At 42.3% G+C, this 18,371-nt stretch overlaps 1 protein-coding gene across 1 annotated transcript in view; it reads left to right on the top strand.

The window, feature by feature from the left end:
- Positions 1 to 10,671, top strand: part of Ppp1r9a (protein phosphatase 1 regulatory subunit 9A) — a 125,457-nt gene extending 114,786 nt beyond the window's left edge. Inside the window, exons 12-15 of the mRNA XM_051151481.1 lie at positions 6,374 to 6,493; positions 7,288 to 7,311; positions 8,338 to 8,520; positions 9,824 to 10,671. Of these exons, the coding sequence (XP_051007438.1) occupies positions 6,374 to 6,493; positions 7,288 to 7,311; positions 8,338 to 8,520; positions 9,824 to 10,033 (537 nt within the window). The 3' untranslated portion in view covers positions 10,034 to 10,671. The remainder of the gene's footprint in view (positions 1 to 6,373; positions 6,494 to 7,287; positions 7,312 to 8,337; positions 8,521 to 9,823) is intronic.
- Positions 10,672 to 18,371: the final 7,700 nt, after the last annotated feature.

The raw sequence follows: 18,371 nt of genomic DNA, 5'->3' as shown, positions 1-18,371 counted from the left end.
TGCCTTAGATAAACAACCTTGGCTTCCTACCAAAATGTAAGGACATGGCATCTACCGCCCTCTCTGTCTCTCTGTGTTCCGTTTGATATGGCTGCCACTGGTCAGCTGTGGCTACTGAACTGGTCTACAGTGAGATGTGCCATGGTAGAAAATGAACACCTCCTTCAAAGACTTACTGTGAAAATGGAAGGATAAACAACTTAGCTCTATAATATCAATTGTGTATTAAAACACTTTCTTTTATATTTGGATAGTTTTACAATTAGTTTTTGGCCAGAAATTCCAACCAGAGCATGGGATCTAGGAGCAGGTGTCCAGGACAACTGAGCCAGAGCACCAGAGGGACATGTGTTTCTAGTTCTACCCACCAGGGTCTCTGAGTTCCCTGTGGATAGGGTTGGCCTCACAACCTCAGTCTCCTCAGTGGGGGCTAAGCAGACAGGTGGAAGTCTGCACACATTCCTCTGGTTGCAGCCATTGCTCTTCAGTTAACTTCCTTCAAACTCTGTGTGATCCTCTGGTCCTCCATACTCTTTCTGCTTGCAATTTATGAACTGTAAATGATACCTTGTTGATATCTGATTAGATCCTGAATACTTCATATGCCTTATTTGCAGAATAAAAACAACAATATTACTGTAGAGTAAGTAACTGAAAATTTACATTGTGGCATGCTAGCCACAAAATAAATGGATTTCAGAGTGTACGTATATAAGTTAATTGCACTATAGAGTTATTAGTCATAAACCATTTGACTGTTGGGGAAGTTAGTCCAATGACATTTTTACTTAGGAAAATTAAACTTGATGACAATTGTTTCCTCTAGAGCCTAGATCTTTTGACTTTCTTTCTTTCTTTTCTTTTCTTTCTTTTTTTTTTTTTTTTTTTAATGTATAAGCCACTAAAGGTGAAAGGTGAGGAGAGTGCAGGACACATAGCTCCTTTGACCTTCTGGAAGTCATCTTCAGATTCATTCCACTAATCTTGATTTAGAAAAGACAGGAAGAAAGAAGAGAAAGAGGGAAGAAAGGGAAGGATGGAGGGAAGGGAATGGGAAGAAGTGAAAAGGGAAGGAAGGGAGGAAGGAATGACATTATATTGTTGCAAACATTTTCTCCACAAAGGAAAACAGACACTAGAGGCATTCAAAAATAGAACTCCAGCTACCAAACCCTCTCTGCTCCTTCGCAGGCTCAAGAGTTCAATTTATCCAGAAAGAAATAGGTGTTTGTGTGCCTGGTGCCTGGTAGGCTATTGAGTCTATAATTTTAAAGTAATCGAATATGGGGTATCCTAATGAATATTCTACTCTAGATTCAAGCAAATGGAAGCAAGTTCTTTACTTTGAGAATAAAGGTTGCACACGGTTTAGTTACACACTCATGGATTTTTAAAGTTATAGGTAATAAATAATGGGGCTAGAAGACAGGCGCATCAGGGCACAGCCAGACTTGTGGAAGGCTGGGGAAAAAAAACAAAAGAGAAACATCAACAACAGCATCTCATTCCAGAATCTTCTGGTATGCAGCTGTGGTACAGTGGTTATCACCCTGGAAGTAGGCTGTCATTGCTTCCTGCCTGCTCTTTCCCCATCTTTCCATTATTGTTGCATCTATGGCTGCAGAAAAAGAGCCTCCAGCAGAGGCTGGGGTTCACTGACCTTGTTCACCATTATATGAGCAGCACGGCCCAGAGACCCATCCTCTATCCTGGATGTACATGTCCATACTCATTATTTGTCTTGAATATTTTCCTGGCTGAGAGACTTTTATGGGAGTTTTAATTAGCTGTGCTCTTTCAATTTTTTTTCAATTGTTGTTCACCCTGGGTTTGGACTCCCTAAAGTCCCTTTCAAAGGAAGCCAGTGAACAGCAGCATTCTGATTCCCTGCCCTTTCTTCTCCTTCCGGTCATGGTGGTGGTCTAGAATCATTGTTACTAAGACAGTCGATTTAGGAGAGTAAGGATGAGGATGTCATGATGTACAAAGCTCCCTCAGAAACTCCCAGACAGTGGCTATCTAACCAAATGCAACATTTTCTTTCATTCAGCATTGTCTAGCCAGAAGGGAGTATGGCCTGCAGTACCAGCTCTTCCTTAGGCATGCTCAATCCCTAGGGTGTGGGACTACAGAGAAGTTACTTTTGTGTTTCTGAGAAGACTGTTATAAACATTCTCACTGGAATGTAGAGTCTAAGTTAAAGACAAGGCATAGAAGTTAAGTTATGCCTGGATAGATAGTGAGAGTCCCAAAGAAAGTAGTAAATCCCTGGGCTAAAACTGGAGTCTCTAATCTTATCTCCATCCTACAAGTCAGTGTGTATTCACATTCCAACTGGAGTTGTTTACCTTAAGGACTTAAGATTTCTCCCCCATCCCAGATGGGCATAAAGGAAAAGCTATCCCATGGCTTTATTGCCATCCAGACTTATATTGCTGGAACCCTTCACCTCAGTGTAGACCAAGGGTGAAATCACACTGGGCTCTCAATGTGTCAAGAGGCTTGAGAGGAAACTGAAGCGTGCAGATCCAGGGAAGCAGTTTTGCACACGCAGACACTAATGTGCTCTGTTCTCTCATGGCTTTAGATTTGCCCTTGGCATAATCTTCACAAGTGAAGATGGAGCTATTTAACAGTCAGCTCAGCCTTGGGTTAAAAAATGCAGATTCCAGGTCAGTGTCCCTTCTCTCCTCCTGTTTCTGAGCAAGCCAATCTGTGACTCTTAACAGCTGTATCAGAAAGAAGCCTCTTACCAGCTTTCTTTGGCCCATGGGCGAAGAAAAAAAGTACCCCTTCCAGAGCCCATGGTCTGCATAAGTGCATGTTCTGGGCTAAGTTATGGTACCCTCCTGTCCTGTGCTAACAAGGAGATTAAGAGTATACATTTTTCTGTTTAGTTTAAGCTTTAAGATGAAGTATGAGGTTGACCTCTCTTGCTGATTTCTATCATCCTTGAAGATACCCCCACTCCTCACACACTTTTTCAACACACTAAAATGATCACATCTTCTGGATTCTTCTATGTGACTATCAATTTTCTTCATTCATCCTGCTGTGCTATGTCAGTTTTACCAAATCATAAATGTTTCTGTACTTGTAGCCATTCCTATAAGCTTTCGCATCTGTATGCTGCCTTACAGTCTGCAGGCTGCTTGCATGAGGATTGTTGCAATTGGTTCTTCTAGTGCTATTTTGAAACAAGCCAGATGTTTTAGGGCTTGATGTTGATTATATCCATTTGAACTGTACTTCAAGATGTACTTGAAATGAAGTGTAAGGGGACATGAGGGATATCTAAGTATATCTAGGTATATGGTATCAAGGCATTTTTAATTGAAGGGGTTTCTGTTGGCATAATATCAACAGCTAATAAGTAATTGGCTTCCATCTGGCATCATTAGGACCTACTATAGCTGGCCTCTTCCAAATGCACACCAGCATTTTCTTCTTCAGTTCTTGGTCAAGTATTTTCACTTGACCAATATATAAATACAAACACAAAGGTATCTGCATTAAGTTTAAAAAAGAAAAACTGTGCTTCTCAGATGCTTTTGAATCTTTAAATATTTCTAAGCCTGATCATTTACACCTTGATAGCTTTCATGGCTCTTTAACAAATGTTAACCTATTTAATTCATGGCAGTCATATATGAGATATATCAACATACTCTGTACAGATTGAGACGGAGGGACAGAGAAGGCCTGAGGCCACACCCTCAGAGGTGATAGGCCCTCAGTTTCTAGGTGGCCCACGGTGACCTCAGCCCCTGTTCTCCTATGAAGACTAGGCTGAGAAAGCAGTAAGCTGTGTGTTCTGCCTAACATCACACATGCTCTATAATTCCCAAATCACTTGAATCCTTCAGTCATTGCTGTTGGGAGCAGGAACCTAGAGTTAGGTAGGAAGGACACTGGTTATGAGCTACTGTGACTTGCTGTAGTGACTGTCCTAAGATGGGTCTCTGAAAGGCTGTGCCACCATGTTCTAATGCATCCACGTGTACGTATGAAGGCACACTCAGTACAGGTTTGCCTTGGAAATAGCGCTTCCAAGCCACGTGTTATCACAGATTCCATTTAAATGCATAAAAGGTGAATGTTGAGGTTAGGGCCATTGCCCAAAGCGATAGGTCTTTACTACTGTAAGGAGACCAGTTTCTCAGAGAGCTTTGCTCTCCGAGAGCCTCCCTGGAGGTGGGTTCAGTATGTCTTTTGCCATTTCTTTGTCTAACGTGCACATTCTTTTCACACCACAGAATCTTCAGAAGCAAGTTGGAAAACTGGAAAGCCAAACCACCCTCCGCAGCTCAGGCCTCCACTCGCTCTCCTTGCATGCCTTTCTCGTGGTTTAACGAAAGCCGGAAAGGATCCTATTCCTTCAGGAACCTGCCTTCATCTCCAAGTCCCCTTCAGCCTTCTCCTGAGACAATAATTTCAGATAAAACAGGGTCCAAGGTAGACAACAGTGGACTAAAAAAAGCTGACAAGAAAACCCAATCCTATCTCCTCTTCAGTTTTTGGAAGGCCTTCTCAACCTCTGTGTGCACCCTGGGTCTCAGGGGCCAATGTGCTAACACTGCCATAGGCATGCATGGTGTTTCCTTTGTGGGGAAAGAAAATCCCACCTAACCAGCACCCTCATTAATACTGTTTCGTTCTAGCGTGTGTGTTTCTCTTCAAATTAGCCTGTCATTTCACTCACTGCTGTTTAGCTGTTTGACAGTTAAGCCATGCTGGGAAAGAGTCATTTGGATGGTGAAACAGTGTTGGTAGGTGTTTATTAAGTATTCTTCTTTAAGTTGCATTTTGAAACTATTTCACTGTGCGCTTCAAGATTTACTAGAAATCAGATAAATCTGAGGCTGTGTTCAGTTCACATAAGTGAAACAAATAGGAAAAACAAAGAACACTGACACAACGCTTGGATCAAACGTCCATGCAGAGTACCTGTTCTAATCCCGTCACCAACGCTTTGCCATTAGCAGTAGTACAATTGTCTGCATGGGTATACTGCATTCCAAAATGCACGTGGCTATTTCCAGCATGACTGCAAGAAGGCTTCTTTCACACTTCCCTGGAACACATGTGGTGGCTAACCTTCGCCTTATTTGGTCTCCTTTTTTCTGTGTTCACTCTTCTTTCCCAAACAGAACCACGTGATTAATCTTACTTGAACTTAACTCTTTCCTTGAGGTCAGCAGCTCAAAGGGTTTTTGCCTGAGGATCTGGAGGGTTGCATCTCCAGTGGTAATACCAAAGGGTGATGGTGTGTGTTGTGCCTCACTGCCAAATGTTCTGCTAACCTCCTTCCTTTTTGGGAAGACTTATCAAATCTTGGAGTTGGTTTGGTACTAAACTCTAGTTACTGGTATGGTATTTGTTCTTAATAATCAACTGAAGCCAACACAAAGGAACCTAAGGGCGGGGAAAAACAGTCTGGTTTCTAGAGAAGTTCAGTATGAAACAAGATGGTGTCGAGCAGTTGCTCAGAGTTCCTGGAAATCTAGCCACTTTGCAGATAGCAAAAGAAGTTTTGGTAGTAATCCATGCACTGGGCTGCTTTAGTCTTACTCTGAGACTTAAGGTTCACTTGAGTGATTCTGTCATTGTCTTACGCTAACGAGAGGTTCACTATAAAATGTTTTCATAAGTAAGGCTCTGTGGTCATTGTCAAGTTGTCTTAACATCTGCTGAGCAAGTTAAAGTAGTTCCAGGGAAGTGAATTTTCCCCCACACTCCACCTCCCTAACCCCAGGACGTTATGCAGCCTCATGAGTCTGTTCCGTAAGGCAGTCTCTGCCTGTCTGCAGGAGCCATGAGAGAGACATGTTCTGACATGTACCTAGTGTTGGGATGTCAGACCATGCCTTCCTCCAGAACCTCTCACTCTGAAGAGTACATCCAGGAGGGGACCTGTCCCTTCTCCCAGTGTTTATCACAACCAGCCACACACTCTCTTTCCCAGGGCCACTCCAGCCATCGCCCTAATAGGAACTGTCACCTGCTCCTAAAAAGTCAGCCTCTCCAGCCCAGCGTGTGTCCCTACTGACCCTGCTGCCCAATACAGGGGCTTTTTGATACCTCTCCTGGACAGGTGCAGAGGGTAACATGTTCTGAACCCTCCGAGAGCCACTGAGGAGTCAGTTCTCTACAACACCGATCTCTGCAGCAGGGGAGCAGGTGCCCAGGATTTCCCACAAGGCTCCAAAGCTGCAGCATCTTCCACCACTGCCCAGCTGAAAGCCACCCCAAACCGAACTCCAGTGTCTTCTAAAGAAAATTGATTAAAATGAAGCTGTAAAGGACTAGGGAGCATGCCTGCCTCCAGTTCACACTGTGTGTTCATTTAAAGTGGTTTTATTTGTTTTTACAGAATTTCACCTTCAACGATGACTTCAGCCCAAGCAGTACCAGTTCAGCTGACCTGAGCGGCTTAGGAGCAGAACCCAAAACACCAGGGCTCTCCCAGTCCTTGGCACTATCCTCGGATGAGGTACTGGACCGGCACCATGGCAGAACTTATTTTTTTCTGTCATTTACTTCCTCTACATCCCGCTATGGGAAGATACTTGAGGGCAGATTTAGTACAGAGGTCATCAGCACTGAGGTTTTATGTTTAACACAAAATCTTCACGACTCCATTCCCCTCCCCTTCAACGTTAAAGAAAAGGATAGCTTCTGAGCCCCTTGAAGCTACTTGGGGATCCCATTACATATGGAAACACACAGGGTGGAGCGGCTGGGCACTGGAGAACAAGACTGGATGAACAGTTCGGGTTACCTGGAGGCTGTGAGTGATCCATTCTCTGTCCTTACCCAGAGTCCCTCCTGCCCCCAGACTCCCACAGGCCTCTGACTATGCTACGCCTCCAGCTGAATCCTTACAATCAGTAGGCAACAACTCTGGAAAGGAAATAGAGTAAGAACCATTTATCCAGATGCTAGAGTGAGGATTAGCATTGCTAAGAATTACCAGGAAGTATGTGTGCACGAGATAAGCAGAACACTGTACTGAGATTGACAGAGCTCTAAAACTGGATGGGAGTCTTGGGGCAGGAAATAATGCAATTAGAATATGTTTGCCTTTACATATAAACTAGCTGTTCTTACTTCTTTTTAAGCTGAGTTTTGTGCAGTAAGCCTCCTTTTTTTTTTCCACTTAAACTTTCCTGGTCCCATTTTTCTAGCTGGGCTTGGTTTGAATGTATTAAAGCATGCACTGTGGATGCCGTGTGTCCCATTTCTGTAACCTTCTTCTTTTTGGTTCTTTTGTTGCTACTCACCCAGAGCCTGGACATGATAGATGACGAGGTGAGCTCTCCGTGGGTGGGTGTGGCGCCGGGTCTGCTCTGAACTGGTTTCCTCTCTTTACAAAGGACTCAGGGATCCAAGAACCCTTTCCTCTCTACTGGAGGGAAGATAACTCTGCCTTTGTTTATGTTTTACTTAAAAGATCTTCCTGGATCAAGAGGCTCCAAGTCCCACCTCCTGAGTCCCTCATCTGCCTCCAGTGGCCATTACCTGACATGGTCCACCCTTTTTCGTATCCTCTGCCTTCCCCTCAGTGTACACCTCGCCCTTTTCTCTGTTCTTCAGGAGGCTTACCAGATAACTCCTGTCTTTCCTCTGAGACCTGTCAGGCCTTCATCTTCTCTCAGCTTCGTCTTTCTGGGAGCTGTCCTGCCTCTTTACCAAAATAAGGAGATTAGTCTCCAGTGATCAGAGCCTTTTCAATGAGCATCTTATTAAGCTCTGTCACTTACTACTGTGTTGTCTAAGAGAGATCTTGTAAACTTTCTGATCCTCAATTTTCTCATGTCTTAAAGGAATTGTGGGTGTGAGCACCCTAGCTTCCTCATAGGTTTGCTTCCTGGTCAGATGAAATAATGGCTGTGAAATTTCCCTAAGAAGGCTTAAGGGCTTTTACATATAGAGTGAAGGAGACCTTAATATTTATAATATGTTTTATATAGCTTTAATGTCTTCTAAAAGGATAAATTTAAGTGATATATCACATATAGAGAACAATGAAATATTTATTCTTTGCATATTAGAATATCTCCATGGTTATTTATTATAAAACCATCAATGTTAGTATGTACTGCTATTTTTAGCATCCTACATTTGTAATGGTACTTTATTTGTGGGATATTTTTTAATTTTCCACCTACCAGAATCATATATGTAATATGCGTGTTTTTTCTAATACAAGTAGAACTATTATCACTTCATGATTTACCAGTAAGTACAGCTCTTTTAGTTTGAGAAATTCCTTCGATAGCATAGATTGAGCCATGGTGGCGCAGTCCTTTCACACTGCATACCTTCCTACCTCAGATCCTTGATGACGGACAGTCCCCCAAACACACTCAGAGTCAGAGTCGGGCCGTTCACGAGTGGAGTGTGCAACAGGTTTCTCACTGGTTGATGAGCCTAAATCTGGACCAACATGTGTCTGAATTCAGTGCTCAGAACATCACTGGGGAGCAGCTCCTGCAGCTGGATGGAAATAAACTGAAGGTAAAGAAACCTTTGTCTGTGTTGGGTTACCAGTTACGGGTGTTGCTTGGAGCACCTGACACGGTTCCATTAGCCGGGAGTGATCCTTATATCCCTCCAGCAATTTTTGTCAACACTTAGCAGAAAAGATACTGAATTATTTTCAGTAGGAAATGATGCTTCAGTAAGCCCATGAGGGGCTCCTGACTTGGGATGGACTCCTGACTAAGAGAGTGTGGGATCCTTCCCTTTGCCTGGCAACACATGACCTCTACATTAAAACCACTCACTTCCTGTTGTACTATTAAGTTTTAATAGTGGCCATTTTGATACCCCTTTCTTGATTTCTCCTCCATGCTCCCCCTCCTACCCACTACTTGAAAACTGAAATGATGTTCCCAAGTATATGCAAGCCATCCCTCCCTGTGCCCTCCATTGGACTCCCTCCCTGCCACTTCCACTGGACCTCCATTTCTGCTCATCCAGCCCATCTCTTTTAGAGACTGAGGTGGCACCCAACTTTATGGAGAAAGAGCAAGAGTAGGGTACAGCCAGCTCCACACATCCCTTCCCACCACTTGGCTGATGGATAGATGAATGTCTCTTGACAGTCTTTGAAAAGGTTAGCGATCAATCAAGAGCTGTGAATATGAAGGCCCCATTGACAAGGCTGTCCCTGTTGGGGAGATGGATGCATCCTGCTGCTGATGCTGAAGGTCATGGAACATTTAAAGTACACAACCATCTCCCCTGAGTCTGAATTCCAGCAACCTCGTCATTATAATCAGGCTTCGGTTACAGGTCTGCCTTTGGGGAGACAATGGCTGGAAGATGCTGACATGGGCATCCTGGCCCCAAACACTTTATTTTTGTGTGTGTGGGGATGGGGAGGTTCTCATTGTCAATAACTACATTGGCAAACAGGTGGCCACTTCAGTTCTTCCTGTCCTTCTTGGAGCCTTCTGTGGCAGCAGGTGCTCTCTGCTACCCTTTGAAGATGTTGACGAGTTTAGCAAGACTTTAGCTGAAGGTTGAAAAAGCAGGATCATGCTCTTTTTTATTTATTCTCTCATTAGTCAACAATTTGGAAAGCATTTTCTTAATGACTTCTGGAGTGCATTTTGCAAGAACTTCAAAGAGCAAAGCAGAGCTCCTCAGTACATAAAGAGTTTAGCACATGTCGACTGTTTTTCCTCAGCTCTGACCTCCTCCTTCTATGTTTAACTAAGGTCATGAGATTAAGCCTAGTGTGATGTTTTCCTCCTCCTAAGAAAAGAGGTCAGCAGTTTATCAGATTCAGTTTGTACATGTGTTTCCTTTGTAGGCTCTTGGAATGACATCATCCCAGGACCGGGCACTGGTTAAAAAAAAACTGAAGGAAATGAAGACGTCTCTAGAGAAGGCTAGAAAGGCCCACGAGAAAATGGAAAAACAAAGAGAGAAACTGAGGAGGAAGGAACAAGAGCAAATGCAAAGGAAGTCAAAAAAGTCTGAAAAGATGACTTCCACAGCAGAGAGCAACAGTGAGCCCTAATACCCAGCTTCCAACAGGATGTGGGGAAGCTTGAAACAACTCCTGCCCCTTCCTGCCCCCCTCCCCTCCAGCAGAGGATGAGCATGACACTGATGGGGATAATGCCACTGTAGGCAGTTTAAGGAACTGTGTGTTGACTGCGCTGTTAGTTTTAACCTCCTAAAGTCACCCCTTGCCATCACCTTTGGTTCATGAGCAAACCAGAAGTACCATTTTTATCTTCTACTTACCAACATCCCATGTTGTGTTAAGTGTGTGGTGCCTCATGGAGGACCAGCCTGGCCCAGCCAATGAGAGAAGGACTCATTCTGGTGATGTGAGTGGGAGTACCCAGAAATTTCAGTGAGAGCCCCTGAAACTGAGAGGGTAGCTGTGACTGTTGGTGTGCTGAGGCTACCTGCCTTGAAATGAGGGGGCTGTGCTGTCTGTCTCCTGGGCTGCAGAATCTAGTTAGGTGGGGCTGTGGGAAAGGCTCCCCTCAATACTGACTGTGTAGCAAGTCAGTCCGGTGTGGGGACAATTACCAGCTTAGGGAAAGAGGGGAATCAGAAAGAGGGAAAAATTGTAACTATTTGTTAATTCTAGAAGAAATGCAAAGGCCTTAAGAACATAGATGTGGGTGTACGTCAGGCCTTGGAGGTAACGCTTTTCCTCCAGATGTTGCTGGACAAAGAAGAAAATACCAGCATTCAATGCAGCATTGGATGTTGGGATCTACTATTTCCTTTGCCTGTCTGCAGGCCCAGGGTTTCTGCAGTGCTGACAAACACGGCACAGCCCCCCCCCCCCAACAAATTGAACAGGAAATTGATTTTAAGGAAACCAACATTTTTAGGTTTCCTCTCCCGGGACACTCTGGCTGGTCTTCAGTCTGCCTGGGACACAATCAGGAGCTTGACACATATTTTCTACTCAGAATTTCCCAAGTGGGCTCAGTTAGTGTCTTAACAAATGTACTTTTAAGAACTTAAAACTGGTTAGAGATTGAGAAACAGTCAACCAGAGAACTTTTTTTTTTTTTAGCACATATAATTTGTTCCTGTGAAGGACAGTCATCATTTACATATTTACATTTTAGAGACATTTTGAATGGCTTTCCTAAGCTGTTCTCTTCCGTATTCTGGAGAGTTCCAGGTTTGTTTAAGACAGTCCATGGGATGGACTCTCACAGTCCTGTACAAAGGATTTCAGTATTTCACCGACTTGAACTGAGTGCAGGAGACTGGGGCGGGAGGAGGAAAACATATGCTCATCATGAGACATTTCATATCTTGAGGGCGTTTATCTGTTTGCTTGCCTTTAGTTTTCACTTTTGTTTTTGCTTATGTATCTAACTCTCATTGCCGCATTGACTCTAAAAAGGAAGTGATGTGATCTATTTTATGATGGACAAATTTCAAACTAAAGCTGGAGGCCAGATGAATCCTTGGACTTCAGCATATTTTATTTCCTTTATTCCACCAGGCCCTTCCATGGTCCACAGCCCTGTGCATATCCCTCCAGATGCACAGGTAGGAGGGCCTGCATCAGGCTACGGAGTTATAACAGGTATCTGCTAGGTCTGCTGCCTGGGTGGCCTCACCTTGTATTTTAACATTGTGACTTTTCTTTTTTTTTTTTTTCATTGTTACTATTTTTTGAAATAAGAATTCTGAAATTATCTGAATTAGAAACTTAATCCTTTTCTTTCTCCCAGGGCCAACTTCCTTTTCTGGCCCAGAGCACTTCTCTTAACTTTTGGTCCTTGTGATAGAGACCCACTTCAGTCTGAAACACAATATGGGAGTGGCGTTGTGTTCCGTAGTCACTAGCCCTGTTTCGTGGTTCTTACTTGGCATAGGGTACTGGGTCCCTGAGTGTGTCTTCAGATGCCTGATGCTTTGCAACTTACTAATATTTTGAGAAACCAAGAGTCACATTTCTGAACTACAAATTCAGCAAATCTTTCCTAATAGCAGAAGACTAAGCAAAAATCTGACACTACTAATACTTGTTATTGTAAATTTTAGCCATTTTACTTTTCTTTGGGGGAAAACCTGGATTGCACTGGAAGCTTTTCTGTGTTCATTTTCAAGAGTGAAAACAGAAGGACGATCATTTTAAGTTGTGTTTACACTTGGATGATAGTTGAAAATGAATGTATATATTGGAAATGTCTATAGGTCTGTCTCTGCCTGTTAACTTATGATCTTATATTGCATTTCTTAAATACAGTGTTCCTAGGACGGCATCATTAACACTCAGCGCTTGGATTAGCATTCATATGACAGTTACAAATCAATTTCATAGGCCTTACATCATTTAGTTGATGTTTCAATCGTTTTGACTTTTTAGTTAAATTATTGCAATCTTAGACCAAAATGAATTCTTTTATCATTGCTACTGAACACTGGTAAAATTGTAAAAGGCTCTTGATTGCATTGTTCAGTAAAGGATCAAACAGAAGAAGCTGGTTGACCCAGTGTAGAAACAAAGTGAAGGACCTCAGACCTTGTGAACATTTGGGTTTCCTGTTAGTTCCTTTAATGGCCGTGCTGCATGATAATAATTGAGTTTCCAGCGTCTTGCACAACTCCTGCTTTAATGCTGTAGTTTTCAGGGTTTATACAATTTAACAGAGAATTGTTGCTTTGTGGACCTTAAAGATTTTGGAAGGTTTTTAGTTATCAACAAGTGAAGAAAAAAGGGAATGTCTTCATACTATGAATTGCATTCTAGTGAAGGATAATAGGACCCTATCAGTAGCCAAAAGTGTTTGGGCTGTGGGGCAGGGAGTGGGGATACATGGTCAGATCCGGCCAGAGGAGGAGGGCATTGTAGAAGTAGACTCTGGCTTAGGGTTCCACCAAAGGTCTTTGTAATGGATTGTTGTGCTTAAGCACACCTCCTCTAAAGTGACTCACGCTTACAGAATCATTTCCCCCTCCCCAGAATCAGAAGAGCTCCGTTAGAGCAGACACCATGCTTTGTCCACTTCCGTGCTCTCCTAAAGCTTACCTTTACTACCGTGACAGCAAAGCTCTTCTGGGGTGATCCTCCATCCTATAGCTGGGGTTGACATGGACCTCCCACCTCATGTAGACTTCTAAAATACCACACTCATTTATGATTTCAGTATGGCAGGAGCTGATTTCAAACTCAGCTTCCAACAGACACAAAATGGGAATGCCTATCTTGTGTTCCTTTATTTTCAGAAATTAAGTGGCAGAGGAGACGTGAAGACTCCTGCTACAGTTGATGCCAGATAGTATTCATCCTGAGACCTTAAACACCTTAGGCTTGGGCTGCAAGAATGTCCACGGGTCAGATTTAGCACCTGGGCCCCTATGGACGGTGCAGCTGATGAAGAATTCTCTCCTAGGCTCTTTGTTTAATAGGATTGACTTGTGCCTAAAAATTATCTAAGAAGTAAAGAAATTGCATTTATACAGCTATTCTAACTCATTTGTAAACATGAAAGGTTAGATAAATCTGAGGAGGACTCTCAACTTAGCAAAGGTATTTAAGATGATTCTGGAGGAGGGAGGGCAGATGATTCTAAAACTTCTGTACATGGATACATATTACCCTTTCATACATTGAGATAGTTAAGGATTACCAAACTCCATTTGAGTAACTTAAGGCTCTTTCTACAGAGCTGGTGATAAGGAACATATCACCTTTGGGGACAGGGATTAGTAGGATCCATGTCATTTGCTTCAACACTAAGACCCTAGTGCTACCTGCTGAAAAGGTAATTAGAAAATGACAGATCTAGTTTTCAAGAATTTCCTTATTTGCTTTGAGTCAGGGCTCTGCCTGTGCCCAGTTCTAAAGCAGAGCTTGTGACTTGTGGAAGTGAGGTCAAAAGTAAAGCAGCCATGCTTTCTTCTGAAACTGTTCTCCTTGTGATAGGACACAGGAAGAACACCGTCTCAAAGCAGTGTTACAGGAAATCTGTTTCCCCAGTTCAGTCCTGAGAGCCAGACTACCTGTGCAGGCAAATTCTGTTTGCATTTGTCTGGAGTATTTAAAACTCCAAAACACTGGAGGAAAAATAAGACTAAAGAGAACACATTTTAATAACATGAAAAGAAGTGTGGAAGCTGAATTGACCAGTTAGAGGCAAAAATGGAAAGCCTCCACAATAAATCATCCCCTGGGTAGTAACACCAGTTCCTTTCACAGGAGGCTGAGAGTCCTCACCTGTGTGTGCACGAGTGTCTGTGTGGGGTTATCAGAGAGTGTTTGTTACTCAAGACTCAAATCTGCAACCTGGACCTGTTTCTCTGTCCTCAGAGTAGGCAACAAAAGAAGCTCCATGCTTGCCAGCCCTTGGCCCTGCCCACCTCTCAGACCATTAGGGGTCTAGTGGTGTGCAAGAGAATGTGAAAGGAATAAGAAAACAAGCCACATATTCTCAGTTATGTGCATGCCACTTGTGTAGGTGTCAGAGCTGTGTGTGTGAATATATCCCCCCACCTTACACACACGTATATACCATAAGCACGTGGCATAAAAATATACCATACATGGACTACAGTGATGTTAGTTAGGACCCTGGGCTGTAATCATAGCCTTATTTGCCACTTTTGTGTTGTGTATACATTGAATGGCTCACAGCTTTTAAGAGATTTTTTTAAAATGTAAGTATCCTACTAAATGCACTTATGCTTCTAAATGTTTATATATTTTGGTAAAATTGATTTATTAGATCTTTAGTATTGTATTTTAGTAAGATAAATTTTCCTCGAATGTTTGATTAATGCTTTGATGTCAAGATTGCACATTTTTTTTAGTTAGAACTCAGAAGATATCATGCAGCTTTGGGCATTTTCAACTGCAGATGGCAGTTTTCTTGACTAAATTGCACTGTCTTCTTGTGTGTCAACTCTCACCTCTAAAATGAAGATCAGCAGCAGCCATGATGCTTACGTCACTACCTACTGGCTCTCTGGTGGCAGAATTTCTGTCATGTGACCACTACTTACTTCTTATGCCATCAGCTTGTAATGGCATTTTGTTTGCCACCAAAAATAACAAACACAATGAGTTCTGAGTACATGTTGTTGGAAGGCGTGTACATCCATTTCCTTCAGATGTTTTATGCACGCACACAAGTCTCTTGTTAAAGATTTAAGCATTCGTTCATGAAAGAACAATTGGCCAGAAATACCCTAAATTGTCTTTTTAAAAAAAGCAGGAAGTGATGTCCAAGCTAGATAACCCTTTCCAACGACATCAGGTTCAGTCGGTAATTAGCAAAGTCTCTAACCATGCGTACATGTACACTCCTCAATATTATATAATGTCATAACTACTGCTTTTGTATTTTTTAATGATGTTTTGATGATACCACCTGGACATCTGCTATATATCATTGACAAGATCCGGGCAGCTGGAGCTACAAGGAGGATAAAATTCTCTTCTACTGTAAGATTCCATTTGTTTCCATCTTTCCTTCTTCTCTACTGCTAAGGGGAAGGTGATTTGGCTGTCATTTGACGCTGGTAAGCATGAGTAGCATATTACCGGAAACTTTTAACGTGTACATCTTGCTGTCCGATCATTTGCATGGAGGAGACAATAGTGCCACGCTGCTTTGTTCTCTGGTGCCTGCCTCGTGTGTGCGGTTGCAAAGGGCGGTCCTCACGCTCCGGTTCTCAGAGGCATTCAAAGCAAACCATACCGTAATCAGTGGCCCGTTGTCTTCTGACCATCTAAAACCACCTGTGGTTACATTTAATTTGTTAGTGTAAATACATTTCTTGCCAATGAGTATTATTGTTGTTAGATAATGAATGCAATAAAAGGAAATACAGAGAACCATCGCAGTGCATGGTTATTTTTTTTTTTTTTTCTCTCTCTCTCTCTTCCATTTCCATTTTCGACTAAAACAAGCCCGAGCTGGGTAAACCTGCAGTAACTGTCAAAACCTATCTATCCATCAAGAGCAAAGTGCACATTCTTCATGGAAATGAAACTAAAAACAAGTTTTAACTCTGGCAAAGTGTAAATTGGCAGCTGGAATTACACTTGAAAGCACAATTATGGAACTGGGCAAAAAAGGCAAAGAGCAGGCCCCCAGTTGGAGGCACCTTGTCCACCTCTTCCCTTTTCCCTTTGTCACTGCCTCACCATCAAGTGTGCAGTACCCGTGAGGCAGAGAAAGATGGATGGCAAATCCATTAACCAGTCAGTCCCACACAACAGAGGCAAGCTGAGGAGGAGCCAGGTCCATGCTAGAGTGCCGGGTTGTTTTAAGCTGTTTTCTATCTCAGATCTCCAAGACTGAGAAAGCAAGAATAGAACAAAGGAAGGCAGTTTGCTGCATTGTCTCAGTCTCACAGAATAAATGAAGTAAACCTGTTTCCCTTCTTTTTAGAATGCATGTTGAGAATCCCTTACCCAAATCTGTCCTTCTTTGGGCAACCTTCAATGCATGCACGGGAAACTCAACAGCTTCATTTTTATTTTTTATTTTCTCTTTGGAAGAATCAACTTGATTCAGTAAGAAGAAAAAAGATGTGGTCATTTCACTGAAAGTGTGATGAAGGATAGCTAGTTAAAGGTTGTTTTAAAAAGAAGTATGTGAGGCTTGCTTTCCTAAGTACTGCATTCATTTGATAGTCATAGCTAGTGCTTGAGAGAATCTGAAAACTAGTCTCACTGAGTAACTGAACATTCACTGGGTACCTGGAGTCATGCCCTAAGCTGACTAAAATCACTTCAATTGCATTGTGACTAGAAAGGTTTTTATATAAAACTAATTTTTATTTATTATTATTTTGGTTTTATTGAGATGAGATCTTTTTTTAATATATTTTATTAATTTATTCATATTACATCTCAATTGTTATCCCATCCCTTGTATCCTCCCATTCCTCCCTCCCATTTTCCCCTTACTCCCATCCCCTATGACTATGACTGAGGGGGACCTCCTCCCCCTGTATATGCTCATAGGGTATCTTAATTGGCTTGGAAGTCATGGTCCTGCTGCTGCAGCCTCCTGAGTCTAAAACTATAGGCATCATAGTGCCTGCCTCTAAAAAAACCTCGTTTGCCTTATAACGTCAATCTATAGTCTTAAATCAGTGACAATTTTCAGTTTCTCATCAATCTATGCCCTATACCATCAACCCCCACCCAAAAAAAAATCCAACTCCTCAAAAGAAAACAAACTCAAAAAAAAAAAAAAAAAAAAAAAAAAAAAAAAAAAACCCACCAGATAAATGTCAGATAAAAGTATCTTAGAAATACTTTGTCTCTAAACTGGCTTCCTTACTGACCCAAAGAAATAATCCAGCACTGGGTTTCTGTCTTCATAACAGACAAAGAATAGTACCTAATAATCTCTTGTTTCATAACCAGCATGGAAAGAGATCTTAGTCATGCCCCTCAGAAAATAGCCAAAAGTTGTTGATCTTTCTATTTTTTTTTCTTTTTTTTTTTTTTGTGTTTTTATTTTTTTTTTTATTAATTTATTCTTGTTACATCTCAATGTTTATCCCATCCCTTGTATCCTCCCATTCCTCCCCCCCCCCATTTTCCCATTATTCCCCTCCCCTATGACTGTTCCTGAGGGGGATTATGTCCCCCTATATATTCTCATAGGGTATCAAGTCTCTTCTTGGCTACTTGCTGTCCTTCCTCTGAGTGCCACCAGGTCTCCCCCTCCAGGGGACATGGTCAAATGTGAGGCACCAGAGTACGTGAGAAAGTCGTATCACACTCTCCACTCAACTGTGGAGAATATTCTGACCATTGGCTAGATCTGGGAAGGGGTTTAAAGTTTACCTCCTGTATTGTCCTTGGCTGGTGCCTTAGTTTGAGCGGGACCCCTGGGCCCAAATCTGCCTATCATATTGTTCTACTTGTAGATTTCTAGGACCCTCTGGATCCTTTTATTTTGCTGTTCTCCCATGCGTCTCTCATTTAGAGTCCCAATAAGATGCCTTCCCCTCTGTCCCAGTTTCCTGGTAAGTGACATGCCCCTTGGGCTAGTATGCAGATATAAGTGAGTATATACCATTTGAGTCTTTCTGCTTCTGGGTTAACTCACTCATTATGATCATTTCTAGCTCAATCCATTTATCCACAAATTTCGGGAAGTCCTTGTTTTTAATAGCTGAATAGTATTCCATAGTGTAAATGTACCACAGTTTCTTTATCCATTCTTCTACTGAGGGACACTTAGGCTGTTTCCGTGTTCTGGCTATTATGAATAAGGCTGCTATGAACATGGTTGAGCAAATTTTCTTGTTGTGTGCTGGAGCATCTTCTGGGTATATTCCAAGGAGTGGATCTTTCTATTTTTAAAATCTGTTTATCTTCCCTTCCCTCCGCCCCTTCTCAGTCT

This window comes from Acomys russatus, chromosome 10 (genome assembly GCF_903995435.1).
Source record: "Acomys russatus chromosome 10, mAcoRus1.1, whole genome shotgun sequence".
NCBI lineage: Eukaryota > Metazoa > Chordata > Mammalia > Rodentia > Muridae > Acomys > Acomys russatus.
This window is presented reverse-complemented; position numbering and strand designations above follow the sequence as displayed.